Source organism: Thunnus maccoyii, chromosome 4 (assembly GCF_910596095.1).
Source record: "Thunnus maccoyii chromosome 4, fThuMac1.1, whole genome shotgun sequence".
Lineage (NCBI taxonomy): Eukaryota > Metazoa > Chordata > Actinopteri > Scombriformes > Scombridae > Thunnus > Thunnus maccoyii.
Window position 1 is genome coordinate 22,801,892 of NC_056536.1, and position 13,052 is coordinate 22,814,943.

At 40.9% G+C, this 13,052-nt stretch overlaps 1 protein-coding gene across 4 annotated transcripts in view; it reads right to left on the reverse strand.

Annotated features, from left to right (window-relative positions):
* Nucleotides 1–13,052, reverse strand: part of LOC121895088 (cadherin-4-like) — a 276,647-nt gene that overhangs the window by 31,819 nt on the left and 231,776 nt on the right. For all 4 annotated transcript variants that reach the window (XM_042407923.1, XM_042407925.1, XM_042407922.1 and 1 more), the window contains 2 exons: nucleotides 11,274–11,418; nucleotides 8,939–9,111 (listed from right to left, as the gene is read on the reverse strand). In XM_042407923.1, the coding sequence (XP_042263857.1) occupies nucleotides 8,939–9,111; nucleotides 11,274–11,418 (318 nt within the window). The remainder of the gene's footprint in view (nucleotides 1–8,938; nucleotides 9,112–11,273; nucleotides 11,419–13,052) is intronic.

A 13,052-nucleotide genomic window follows, 5' to 3' on the forward strand; every position in this document is an offset into this window, starting at 1 on the left:
CTGTTCATGGACTTATTTGAAACACAGAATCACAAAGGTGAAGTCTTTCATTCGACTGAGTTGAAACCTCCTCAGCCGAATGTATCCAGACTTCACACCATCTGAAGGCTGCGCTGTGAAGCCTCCCCATGGGTATGTCATCAAAGACATCGCTTACTCAGTGCCACTGATGGACAGATGTGAAGACAATGATCCAACTGACAGAGATTAATAGACTATCTATGGAGCAATAATATGAGGGAATGATAAATGCGATTTCATCTTTTGAGATGACACAGTGTCACTTCAATGGAAACTGAAAAATATGGTTCTCTTATGTTATAGTTGGGTGCATTCGTGTGCTTCTAGATGTACATCTTCCTTGCCAACCTTCTTCCCTCCATCCCTCGCTCTCTTCGTCGCCATCCTGTCTCTTCCTCTGTCCCAAGGTGCAGTTAATGGGCTGCGAGAGGGATAGAGCCCGGGAGCCGACTGTCTGGATAATGTGTCTCGTCACTGAGATTCCCAATTACATTCCCAGTGTCTCTCTCACCTGCTAATTACTGAGTAAATATCCCAATTAGGCCAGGACGCCACATCATGAGGATTAGACAGCGCCTCTCAGTTTCTCTCATCTTGATGCTAGACGAGATGCTGAACTCCAACCTTGTACACACACCCTCATTAACACCCGTACACAAACACGAGCACCCTCAAACACACGTAAACACACACACACACACACACACATACCTCTCTTTCTCCATATCTTGTTTAGAGGCAGTGGTTGACTGTCCCATCAGCCAGTGTACAGCATGTACACAACACTCTCACTAATTAGACAAGGGAGTAATTATGTAGAGCTCCTCTGAACCTCTCAGCATTGCAACAACACCGCAGCATACTCAGATTCCTCTGGAGGACTGAGGTCTGTTACTGTCAACAAGCTCTTAAAAGTCCACTGCAGACCGGTGGAAACCTTTAGAAGAGAATCAGTGTGGGAGTTTATAAAGAAGAGGAAGACGACATTTCAGAAGTGAAGAACAGAGGAGAGGATAAGAGACAGCAGGGGATGCAGCTTAGACGCAAGGGAGGAGGACTACCAAAAATAGATGCTTGTGTGTTTTTTTCTTTCTTTTTTTGTCGTTCCTAACACCTCCAACACCCCAATCCAAGAAAGAGACGGGAGACACAGAAAAGTTTCAAAGGGCCAAAGTGCTGACTAAAAGTGGACCAGGGAAGCACCGTAGTGTGCTGTGTAGCATCTTCCTGTGAAGTCTATGTACAGTATATAAGTTCTATTTTTCTCTCTGCTCTCTAACGAGAATGTTACAGGAAAACAGAAGTATGTTTGTACTCAAAGAAACTAAGTGTGCATGCATGAGTATACTAATAAACTATAATAACACATATAACCGCAAGTGGCAATGATCAGGGTCCAAACAGATTGCAAGCATTTGGATGCTTGTTTGACTTAATATGACCTCAATAAACACTTGAAAACATGCATGAATAGGACCAGTCAAAATGTTTGTTTACAACAAAAACATACAATTTAATGGTGTGGAGCAAAAATAAATGTCAGTTTAAGTTGGTAAAAAAGTAAACAAAGAAACACATGTGAATAAGTGTAAGTAAGTATAAGCAATAAGTATTTGAAGTAATTAAAAGTAAGCATAAGTAAGTATGAATGTGTAAAGCAATGGTAAGGCAGCTTCCCATTGTGACAGAGGTAGCTAGCAGTTAGTCTGACCGGCGGTGAGATGTTGCTGTTGGGTAGATTTGGTTTATCAAAGACCCAACACAGAAAGAGCAAGCAGCAATACTGATGCAGGGCAGCAGTGGCATTGACAAGGCTGCCTAAATAGACCGCCAAGTTGGTAGGGTGTGTTTGGTAGATGATATGGAGAGTGAGGCATGTCACATGTGTATGTAGCAGTGCAGCTCGAGTTGACTGCCTGAACTAGTTCACAAGCGTCACTCCATTTCAGTCACACAACTCATGTTTGAACTGTTTATTACAACAGCAAAGTGTCAACAGTTTGGTGTCTAGACTCCGATCTCATCACTCCCTGCAGATATGTTTACTAGGAGTGTGCCCGAATACAAATACGTTATTTAGCAAAGCACAAATAGTGGGTTTTTTATGAACATTTATTTCGTACAAATATTTTTAAAATGATTTCTTTTCTGAAAGAAAAAAAAACATGTTAAATATGTGTCATGTGGGTCAGTTACATTGCTACTTCAGTCTGTCTCCTTTGCTCCCCTGTTAAATGTATCAGCAGGTATCAACGAGGGGAGTCACATCAACCTGCTACATGACAAACATTTCCTTATTTGGACATCACTCTTGGAGTTGGGGGTGTTCCCGAAAGATAAAGCTGAGCTACTAACACAATTGAAGGGCTTAAAGAGACTCTCCATAACCTGTTGTTCCACTTCTCCTTTCCACAAAGTTAGGTTGTAAACAATAGGCAATAAATGAAAAGTGCAAAGCAAGAATCGCCTTTGAAGTTCTTCTCAACACATTACAAGCTGTTCTGTAGATTAAAAGCATAATAAAAACAAAAACAGGATTTTTACGCCTATTTCCACTTTTATTCAAATACAAATACAGATATAAATTTGCTGCCTCAACAAATATATTCAAATACAAATACTGGGCTCTCTGCACATCCCTAATGTTTACATGAGATATTTGGAGTGATGATTAAATATCTTCCCTTCCAAAACTGCACAGATTTGGAGCCTGAAATTACTGATGTGAAGCTCTTCTATGTGTGGGCCTAGGCACCAGCCGCGATGTGGCCATTCCCCATGAGCACCTCGGCCATGAGGGGAATATACTATCTAGTGAGACTGATATGTGTGGGCCTGGCACCAACCATCATGTGGCCACTCCCCATGAGCTCCTCGGCCATGAGGGGAACATGCTATCTAGTGAAACTTTTATGTGTGGGCCTGGGCACCAGTTGCCATGTGGCCATTCCCCATGAGCTCCTCAGCCACGAGGGAAATATTCTTTCTTGTGAACAGCAGTCTTCCTGTTCACACTGATTACAGGAAGACTGATATGCTAAGATGGATGAATACTCTAACCCAGCAACCCAGCAGCTACAAATATTTATTAATGCTGTAAGGGCTGCAGGAGCTCATGAGCTTTTGTGCGGACAAGATCTCCTTCTTGTGGAGCCTGACATAGTGTTGGTAAGCAGAGGATGATCAGCGGCCAAGGGATTTTAGTGTTGAGGTAGGCAGATGGAGAGCTGCAGTTGTACCTGCACCATTTCTTAGGGAGTAAGGGTAATAGTGTTCTGGGGGTAGGCCGCAGCTCAGGCAGAGATCACACAGCTTTGAGGAGAACCAGGTTTGCAACTATCAATAATTAACAAGGGTGCTGACTGATGGGTTAGGGAGTGATAATGCAGGAATTTCATTATGGAAGAGAAAGGACAAAAAGTCGTGTTAGTCTTAGCAATGATAATTTGGGTACCTTGGCAAGATCTATCAGACTTTGAGTGTTTCAGGAATATAGAGTACATGTGCTCTTCTTATGTTAAATCAGAGAAAGTGAGATCATGCTTAGGATTAAAGGAGAGAGGCCTGATGGTATATTCACCACACCTGAAAAACCCATAGAAGGCCATTAGCAGAACTGCTTCCGACATTATATCAATATAAAGTGAAAAACAACCTTGCCTTAAACTTGACACCGACTTATGCACCAGTGAAATAGTGGGAGGCAGTCTTTTATCACTGCCTGGAGGACACGCTTTTTTAAGGCCGTTGAGGAGCAGCTGAATGGAAGGATTCCTGAGAAGGCTCTGGGATGCTGGGTCTTGACATTGAAAGTGAAAGTGAATACCTGCTAGCATGGCTTTGATACTTTGCATTTGAAGATTGAGGGATTCAGATGAAAACACAATAAATGCACAAACTACAGAGATATCTACTGGTAAAGGACTAAGGAGGAGGTTGGCGCAAAAAGAAGAGAAGAAAAAACAGGCTGAATCATAGGCTTTGATTGTGCTTTTGGCTAAACTTAGTCTCATGTAATTGGAGGTAGAGTACAAAAGATCCTGCAGGGGCTTGGTCATGCTTAATCGAGAGCCATCTGATTGAATGGAGGGCATGGAATGCTGTTAAAACGTCCCATGAGACTGTTTATTATTGGTATTTTTTAGCTGACCTTATTGATTATTTCTACTGTAGCAGCTTTATCACGAAACACCATAAACGAGCAGTGGATTTGTAAATATTGTTAAGGGACTGAATTTCAGTTGGCCAGACATCTGCAAACTACTCATTATTGTAAAAGCCCCCAAAACCAACAGAAGGGGCCGCATCGGTAAAAAACTGGAGGGGATCCGAAGACTCCACAAAGTCATTATAAAAGACAGAAATACTGTTCCACTCGTCACATAACAAGGCCCAGTGTGAGTGACAGCCTTTGTCTAAGACTACAACATCTTTTAGATTTTGGACAGAATTAGCGAATACTAGCAAACGTGATATAAATGAATGACCATGAGGGATGATGCACTTAGTGAAGTTAAGGTGGCCTAATAGAGATAAGAGATCTCTTTTAGAGAGAATGGCAGCAGCAGACTAGAATGTGATATCTGCTCTGATGTGAGACAGCTTGTCTTGTGGCAGTGGTAGTGTGCATAAGCACACTACTGAGGGTGATGCCAAGAAATTCCAAAATTGTAGAAGGGCGTAGGTTTTTCTCTTCTGAAAAAGGTAAACCTAAGTCATGGAAAAGGCTTTTGACTGTGAAGATGCTGCAAGCTGGCGGGGAAGAGGGGAAGTCAACTACTAAAAAATCATCTAAAAGATGCAGGACAAAAGGGAATTTGCAGGTGTTGTAGGGAATCCATCACAATGCTTCTGACAAGGTGTTGAAAATGTGAGGGCTACTGCAGCAACCAAATTTAACAGAGAAGTAAAACTTTGAACACCATTTTACACCAAATAGATGCAATTGCGAGGGGTGGATTGGCATGACTTTGAAAGCATCCATAATGTTTGCTTTTCCCAGCCATGCACTAAGTCCTGCCGACTCATCTGCACAGCATTATCTACGGAAGCGTAGAACAAGGAAAAAGGTTCTTGGGGAACTAAGCTATTCATACTCTGAATGGAAAAAATTGTGATGGAAATGGAAAAACACCTATGGGGCTTACCCTGAAGATGGAGAAGGGAGATTTTGACAATGGACCTATCATTTATCCCCTTTTAACCTCTTTTGATAGGAGCTTGTCTACTATTTCTGGCTCCTTAAGGGCACACTGCAGGTTTTTACAGACATGGGTCACTTTTAGGAGCCAGCATAGACCTGCTATGAATCCTTGAACTAAGCCAGTGAGGTAGAGTAACTGACAAAGCATCTATAAGGGTGATTTGAAAGAGCTTAGAAAGAGCAGGGACATTCACTGGAGTCGAGGGATGCTTCATATTTATTTCCCCAATTTTGCAGGATGAAGCCTCCTGGGACACAGAGTGTGGGTGGCTGTCTCCACGCGATCTACACACATGCATAAATTTATGGTTAGATAATGTACAAACATTCTCATTGAAATTAATGCAGATAAGAGACTTAAATCCTGAAGGAAAAGGTACCTGTTCCTTTGGAGGATGGCTTACAGAATTTAACACTGAAGTTTTTGGCTGGGGTTGAGATTTCGAGGTGGACACTTTTTGCAGAGCAGTTCTTGGACAGAGAAGGAACCACAGATGAAATGTCTGCTGATTCGGGGCACGTCAACTAAAGACCAATCTACTCTCTGATTAAATTGCTGCCAGATCTGACAATCTGGGATTGCTATTTTTGAGAACTACAGAATAATCCCCCACAATCCAGCAGTCTTGTCAGCAGATTCAGTACCGCATAACAGAATCTTCACCAGATTTATGTCATGGCCTGTAAAAATTAGAGCAAATTATTGCTTTTTTAATTTATGAATATATATAAATACATAAATTGCCATGTAATTTCTCTGAATCTTAAACTAGTAACATTAACAGAACAGTTATTTTGCAAATAAACAATGATCTCTTTAATTAAAACGTAGGCCTATAGATCCTAAGGCAAAGGTGGTGAACCCATGGTTGCAGCTGGGACTGCAGGTCCCAGGGTCCTGTGGGGAGTGACATCAGCAGGAAGTGGGGCAGCTTGAGCCATCTCAAAGGTTGAGAGGATGGGCCCCGAGTTGTTTATATTACAGGCAGAGAATCACTTCAATCTTTTTTTTGAGAGAACATTGTCTGGTAGGGGCTGGTTGAGAAGCAGTGCACCTCTTTGCTGCAGCTTTACGTTTTGGAAGAGTGCTGTTTGAATTACTGGCGTTCATGTTGAACTTTTGGGCATCGATGTAGCTTTCTTGACTCAGGAGGTAATTGAAGAGCTCCTTATGGTTAAGGCCAGATGGAGCTGAGATATTGTGGGCGTATAACACTTCCAGGATGTGGTGCACAGGCCATCCGGCAAGTTGCTAGCAGGTGATGTGGGAGGTGCAGCACAGACGTGGAGGGACCAATTCATTCTCGGAGAGAACCTCGGTGGACTGAGCCTGGGTTTCGGGAATGAAGACAACGTCTTCCACCGAGGACCCAGACTCACTCTCCGAATCAGAAATGGTGAGACATAGCGACCAACAGAGCCAGAGGGTAGGATGGCAGTCACAGGAGCAACGATAGCAGAGTCTATGATTTGAGAAAGCTGAAAGAGCAGGCAGCAATATTGATGCAGGGCAGCATTGGCATTGGCAAGGCAGACAGAAAGATGGGAAATTTTGCAGCTTAAATGGACTGCCAAATTGGTAGGGTGTGTTTGGTAGATGATATGGAGAGTGAAGCATGTCACATGTATATGCTGAAAATGACAAGAGAAATAGACAAGTTTCACATATCTCCGCAATTCAAATCAACTGCCAGTTGTCTATTCAGAAATGACTGTATGACATCACGGTGACTTGGTCTGTTGCTACATTGTTGGCAAGTAGGACTTGGCCAACTGGGGATTCAAAGCTGTACCTTTATATCCCCAGAGAAGGTGACTTACTGACTGCGTCACTGGGGAGACATGGTTTTCTATACACTTTCTCACAAGTCTAGGCAATTCTAGGGGCATTTTTGTTATTTAAACTTAAATGCGACAAAAAAAATTGGACCAAATTCAAAATGGCGGAAAATATATCTAGGTGTAATTTCGTTTGTGAGACTTACACAAAATATAAACTTCTCAAATACATCTGTGCATGTTTGAGCCCGAATCTGATCTGAAATATGTGAGTGGACAACGCGAACAACCAACCCATGCAACAACCTTAGCAACAACCTTAGCAACAAAGGCTATGGAATGGTTGGCCATTTGTGGGCATACATGAAGGATGTGACATCAGTTTGATGGGGAAGTAGAGGTAACTTTTTAGCATTTTTACATACGTTCACCTCAAGTTTTGGAAATTTGACCATGTTTAAGGGTGTCTAATTTGTGCATTCTTACTGCGATGCATTCTGCATGCACTATGGTTGCAACAATTATTTTCATCATAGAATAATGGAATCTGTTAATACATATTGTATTTTTCTAAGATTAATCACATAACCTCCAACAGTTAATTGTGAAAATAGTGAAAAATAGCCATCACAATCTCTCAGAGCCAAGGTGATGTCTTCAAACTGCTTGTCTTATCTGAGCAACAGCCTAAAATCTAAAAATATTAAATTTAAAATGATATAAAACAGATCAAAAAGCAGATAAGTCTCACATTTGAGAGGCTGCCCATCTCTCATTACCACCACTGAAGTGCCGTTGAGCAGTGGAGGTGCTCAGTGGTTGAGTTGTAACATCTGGTTGTAAGGGGCAACTTCCAGATGTAAATGTGTGTAAGTATATGTGACTGAACAGGGAATTCCTGAAAAGAAGTGCACTGCTCTCAGTGACACTACTCTAGATAAATATAGGTAAAAAATAGTTAACTGCTAAATATAAATTATGTCACTATGGGTCCTTACAAGTATAGAAGTACAAACAAGTGTGTGTGAGTTTAATCCTACATTAGGGGTGACTGGCTGGATTGGCAGAGTACAGATAAAACCGAGTAAAAATAGGAAGCAGAGGTTCAGTTGAGTCATTTTACTCCATGTTCAATCCATATTTCTCTCCCTCTGGCGTCATCATCATGTCTCATCCTACTTTCTCCATCAACCTATCTTCACTGCCAAATTCACACTCACTTCCTCCCAACTTATTGTAATACCCCGTCTGCCCAGCTCTGTTTTTGTTCTATTGCTCCCTTCAGTTTTCTTTTTTCCCCGACGTTGCTTGTGTTTTATCGAGTGTAGATGTGATTATATGGGCTTTTGTGTTTGCCTGACAGGTGTCAAGGGCATTCTATCTCACATATTCCCATTCTATCTTTACCACACAAACACACACACACACACACACACACAACATAACGTGAGCAGCACAGTGCAGCGGGATGTGTTGTTAATAGGTCTGTCACTGGTGACAGTTTGGGTGGATGATCTGTCTCTAAGATTTCTTTGCAGACTTGTCACTGGCACATCCATGTCGCTAGAATAAACACATTTGGATCTTGTCACAACTTTTATAGCTCCATAAACAAGGTGACCGCAGAATAAGGCAATTTACTGTAAAAAAAAAAAAGGATGGATGAGACTGTGTGGTGACAAATGGCTACAAAGCATTTGTAAGTCGTATCTCAGTGTCATCAGAATAAACAACGTTGTTAGGAACTGTGCTCCATAAACAAAGATAAAAGTGCATCTTCTGACCAGCGATAGTTCATTCAGACTGTCATGATTAAAAGCATTATACTCGCTGCAGTTGTGTTTATTATGTTGCTTAGTTTTATGATATTTTACCTCTGTAAAACATTTGCTTTACAGCCTTTTCGTGAATGCTTTGAGATAGATGAAGACCAACCTCTCGATCAAGACCAGGTGCCACCGTCACTATATCTCCATTCTCACTGTTGATGGTAAACATGTTAGGGATAGGGCTGTGCGGTGTCTGGGACAGGATCCGATAGCGCACCATTCCATTAGCTGTAGTGTTGTCGTCGGCATCGAACGCTGACACGTGCATCACATACGTTCCTGATGAAGAAAAGAATATTTGTTAATGTTTCTGTTCAAGTAGCCAAGCATGCAGTAATATAACGTAAGGGTGGACTTAAATTTCCACTATAACACGCGTGAACACAGTTTGCTGGCTTCATGACTTTTCTGTTCTGTGAGACTGTTTCAACGTGTGACAGATAAACATTTCAAAGGTTTCAACACGCAAGGATAAAACTAGCAACTGACTCAAGAGAATCTTGAAAAATTAAGGAAAATTATGTAATTTGTGGCCACAGTAGCCACTGTTCAGAAAAATGAACATACATTAGTCTCACTTAAATTTTTATTTTCTAATTACTCTGTCCCTATGTAACTTCATTCTGTGCTAATCTGTATTTTATTGGGTAGTTTAAAGTGAGACAGAGGTAGAGACTGTTATATAGCTAATAAACCACCTGGATGTTCCATAACAGTTTAAAAACACTTACTATAATGTACACATTCATTGAGCTCTTCATATTTATGCCAGCAGAGAAATGTTGGACACCTGTTCTGTAAATAATGACTGTAACAACTATACTCACTGGATACATTAAAGATGCTGCAAATGCGGTGTATCCCAGTTTTTCATAATTGGCTAATTGATGACAGATTTTGGTAAGCCTTAATCACATTATTCTGATATTGATCAGCATGCACATCCGTTTAGCTAAAGAAAAACATCTCCATGTTTGATAACACTTGCTTAAATTGATTTATGCCAGCCTTGAAATAGTTGGGAACCTGTTCTATAAAGAATAATGACTCTGACTACAAGCACAAATAAGAAAAGTCATATGCAGACACAGTTCTGTTGCCGAGAATAAGCCAGTATCCCTCCATGAATGCACCCCTTGTTTGCTTTTCTGCCTCCACACACTCATATAACTCTGTCGGATCACTGCCTGTCACCCAATCTCTTCATCTCTCTCCCTTTTGCTCTCCCTCTCTCATAGCTGATTCTAATTGTCAGAGATAGTGATATCATGCCAGTGACAGCCCCTGTCCGAGGATAATTGTAACCGCAGCTCCCATTTCAAACTTCATTACATTTCAAAGCAACATTTGTCAATGACTCGGCCAGAGGGAGCACTCTAAAGGCCTCTCAGCGAGACGAGAGAAAAAAAAAGCCGACAGGAACAGAACGAGGGAGAGGAAAAGAGAAATAGAGGACAGACACCATATTTGGTTTGATTCCAAGTGGAGTGACTACCAGTCCTTCACCCATCGCTTTTTTTTCTTGAGATGGAGGGATAGAGAGAAGGAGATGAAGAATCACAATGTGTCACACATCGCTGGGGTAATTTCATTAAGCTGCACTCTTAGGGGGTTTAATGTGGACCCTTTGTACGGGCGTCCTAAGCTGTGCCTGACAGGATTAGGTCTCCATAATGACTCTTTAATTTGCAAACTAATTCAAGTCTGTAATTGGCCTTCCATTGAAACCACTGGAGCTCTAAATTCTAAAACTCTCTTTTTTATGATTATTGTTCAGCTGAATGTCATGCATGCCACAGAGACTTGTCTGCTGTGTGGGGCAAGGCTGAGGGGGAGGGGATAGCGGTATAGCACAGAGAAAATGAAAGAAAGAAAGAAAGAAAGAAAGAAAGAAAGAAAGAAAGAAAGAAAGAAAGAAAGAAAGAAAGACAAAAAGAGGAACACCTGAAAACCTCCTGAGATCACTTCTGGTGCAATAAACTCTGGCTCATCAGGCTCACACACATGTGCATGCACACAGAGAGCTCATCTCCGCGATTCTTCCGCTCTGAGGTTAGGCATAAAATGACCCAGTGGTGCTACAGCGTGGTACATTTAATCCTCAATCTCCTCTCCAGCCTGAGCACCCTCTTTGGTTTATGGCCACTGCTGCAGCCGGCTAAATGAAAAGCCACTGTAGAAGACGGATTCTCTGCCTGTCGGCTAAATCAAGGGGAATAGACAATTCTCGGTCGCGTCAAAGATTCACTGGTGTAGTCATAATTTTAACAACACCAATCTCTCCTGATATACTAATCGCTCCTCTACTGTTCACCTGTGTCTTAACATCGTCACCCCCCTCTACTTCTTAAATCTTTGAATAAATACTTTGCTCCTATGATTGTTCCTGCTTCTATTTATTCCTGTTTTGCCCATCTATCCATACATGCATATTTCAATACCTGGTTTAGACCCTTCATCCACTGAGCCATTGTAGACCTGGTTTTTGAATTCAGGTCTGTTGTCGTTCATGTCGATAACGAAGATGTACAGATCAATAGGGTTCTCAACTTGGTTCCCATTCATGTCCACGGCATGGGCTCGCAGCTGGAAGACAAAGAAAAAAAAAAACCCAACATAAACACAAGAGGTTCACTTATGACTTTCAGTTATTTATATGAGAGCAGAAAGTGATGAATTGATAATGATAAGTCTGTTGTTTTGTTTGATATGAGATTTATTTGCTTTTGTGCTTGTATTGGTTGTCTAATGTTTTTAATGTTGTTTCTAATGAAAAGACACTACAGTTGAACATCAGTCAAAGCTAAAGCATCAACAGACAGCGTTCCTGAGACAAATATACAGTATTTATTTTAATTTATACAATTTCTTGTAAATGTAGTTTGTGATTAGAGAAGTTAATACTGGGGGGCACAGTGGTACAGTGGTTGGGTTCTCTCCGGGTGCTCTGGCTTCCACAGCTGTCTGTCTCTATACTATATGTTAGCCCTGTGATTGACTGGGGACCTCTCCAGGGTGTACCCTGCCTCTCACCAGCTCCCTTGTGACCCTACAAGGTCTACGGGATAAGAAGTATAGAAAATGGATGGATGTAAATACTCTTATGTATCTTATATGAGCTCTCTATCAGTGAAACTAAGTATCATGCATGAATAATACAAATATTTATGCCACATTTCAAATTCTTTTGTTAGACTTATAAAGGCATAAAGACCAGTGTCATTATAAAGTATTACTTGCTAGGTTAATATAAATGCGTGTCCTGCCCCAGGCTTTTTTAACAGTGTTTTAGCACCTCCTAGTGGTGGTTTTGTTTGAACAGGAAGTAGCTCTCATGTGACCTGAAAGCAACCATTTCTCCTCATGTAGACCAATGAGCAGACACTTGTCTTATCTGCTGCCATCCTTTCGTTTAAGCTTGTGAAAGCATCATATGTAAGTTTCTGTGTTATGTGACCTCATATTCTATTTGGTGATATTTGTGAGGAGGATGCTTTTGTGAACCTTGTAAGATATATGCTATAATTGATGAGATGTAACACGTGGAGCTGATATTAGATAAAACAGAATGTAGGCTGTTGTGAGAACTATGTTGTATGTTAAGTGCATGCACATTATTATTAGAAATTCGGAAATGTTGGTTTATTAAAATTCATTTAGTATGTAGCAGTAAACAATCACCTTGTCACTGCACCAGCTCTAACACTATTGAATTACTTATGTATTGTGTTTTTCTACAGTTTCACTCTTGATCCATGAATGCATTTACAACGGCATCTTATTAAAGACACAACTAAGATGAACCCAGACTCTTATGCATTTATTGTTTAAGTTTGGCTTGCTGTTAAAGTTACTACAAGGAACTTTCATTTTATGTTGATTTTGTCAGCTCCTGTGGACAAAAGCAGGAGTGTTTTCACAGAATGAAGACTGCATTTCCCATGAGCGCCACCGCCTCATGTCGTAAAGATCTTGGCTATCACGTGCATTTGTTTTGGAAGCGAGTGAAAGACAGATGCTACTTATTTTTAATACTATTTTTCTTTTTTAAATACAGCTGTTTGCAGGATGCATAGTAATGAGATATTGTATCTGTTTGTGGCTATGTAAGATTAATAATTGTAAAATGACGATGGTAAAGCAAAGTAAACTTTGTATTAGTGCCGTTCATACATTTATGTTACATGTAAGGCTGCATCCACACCATATTTGGCAATGCG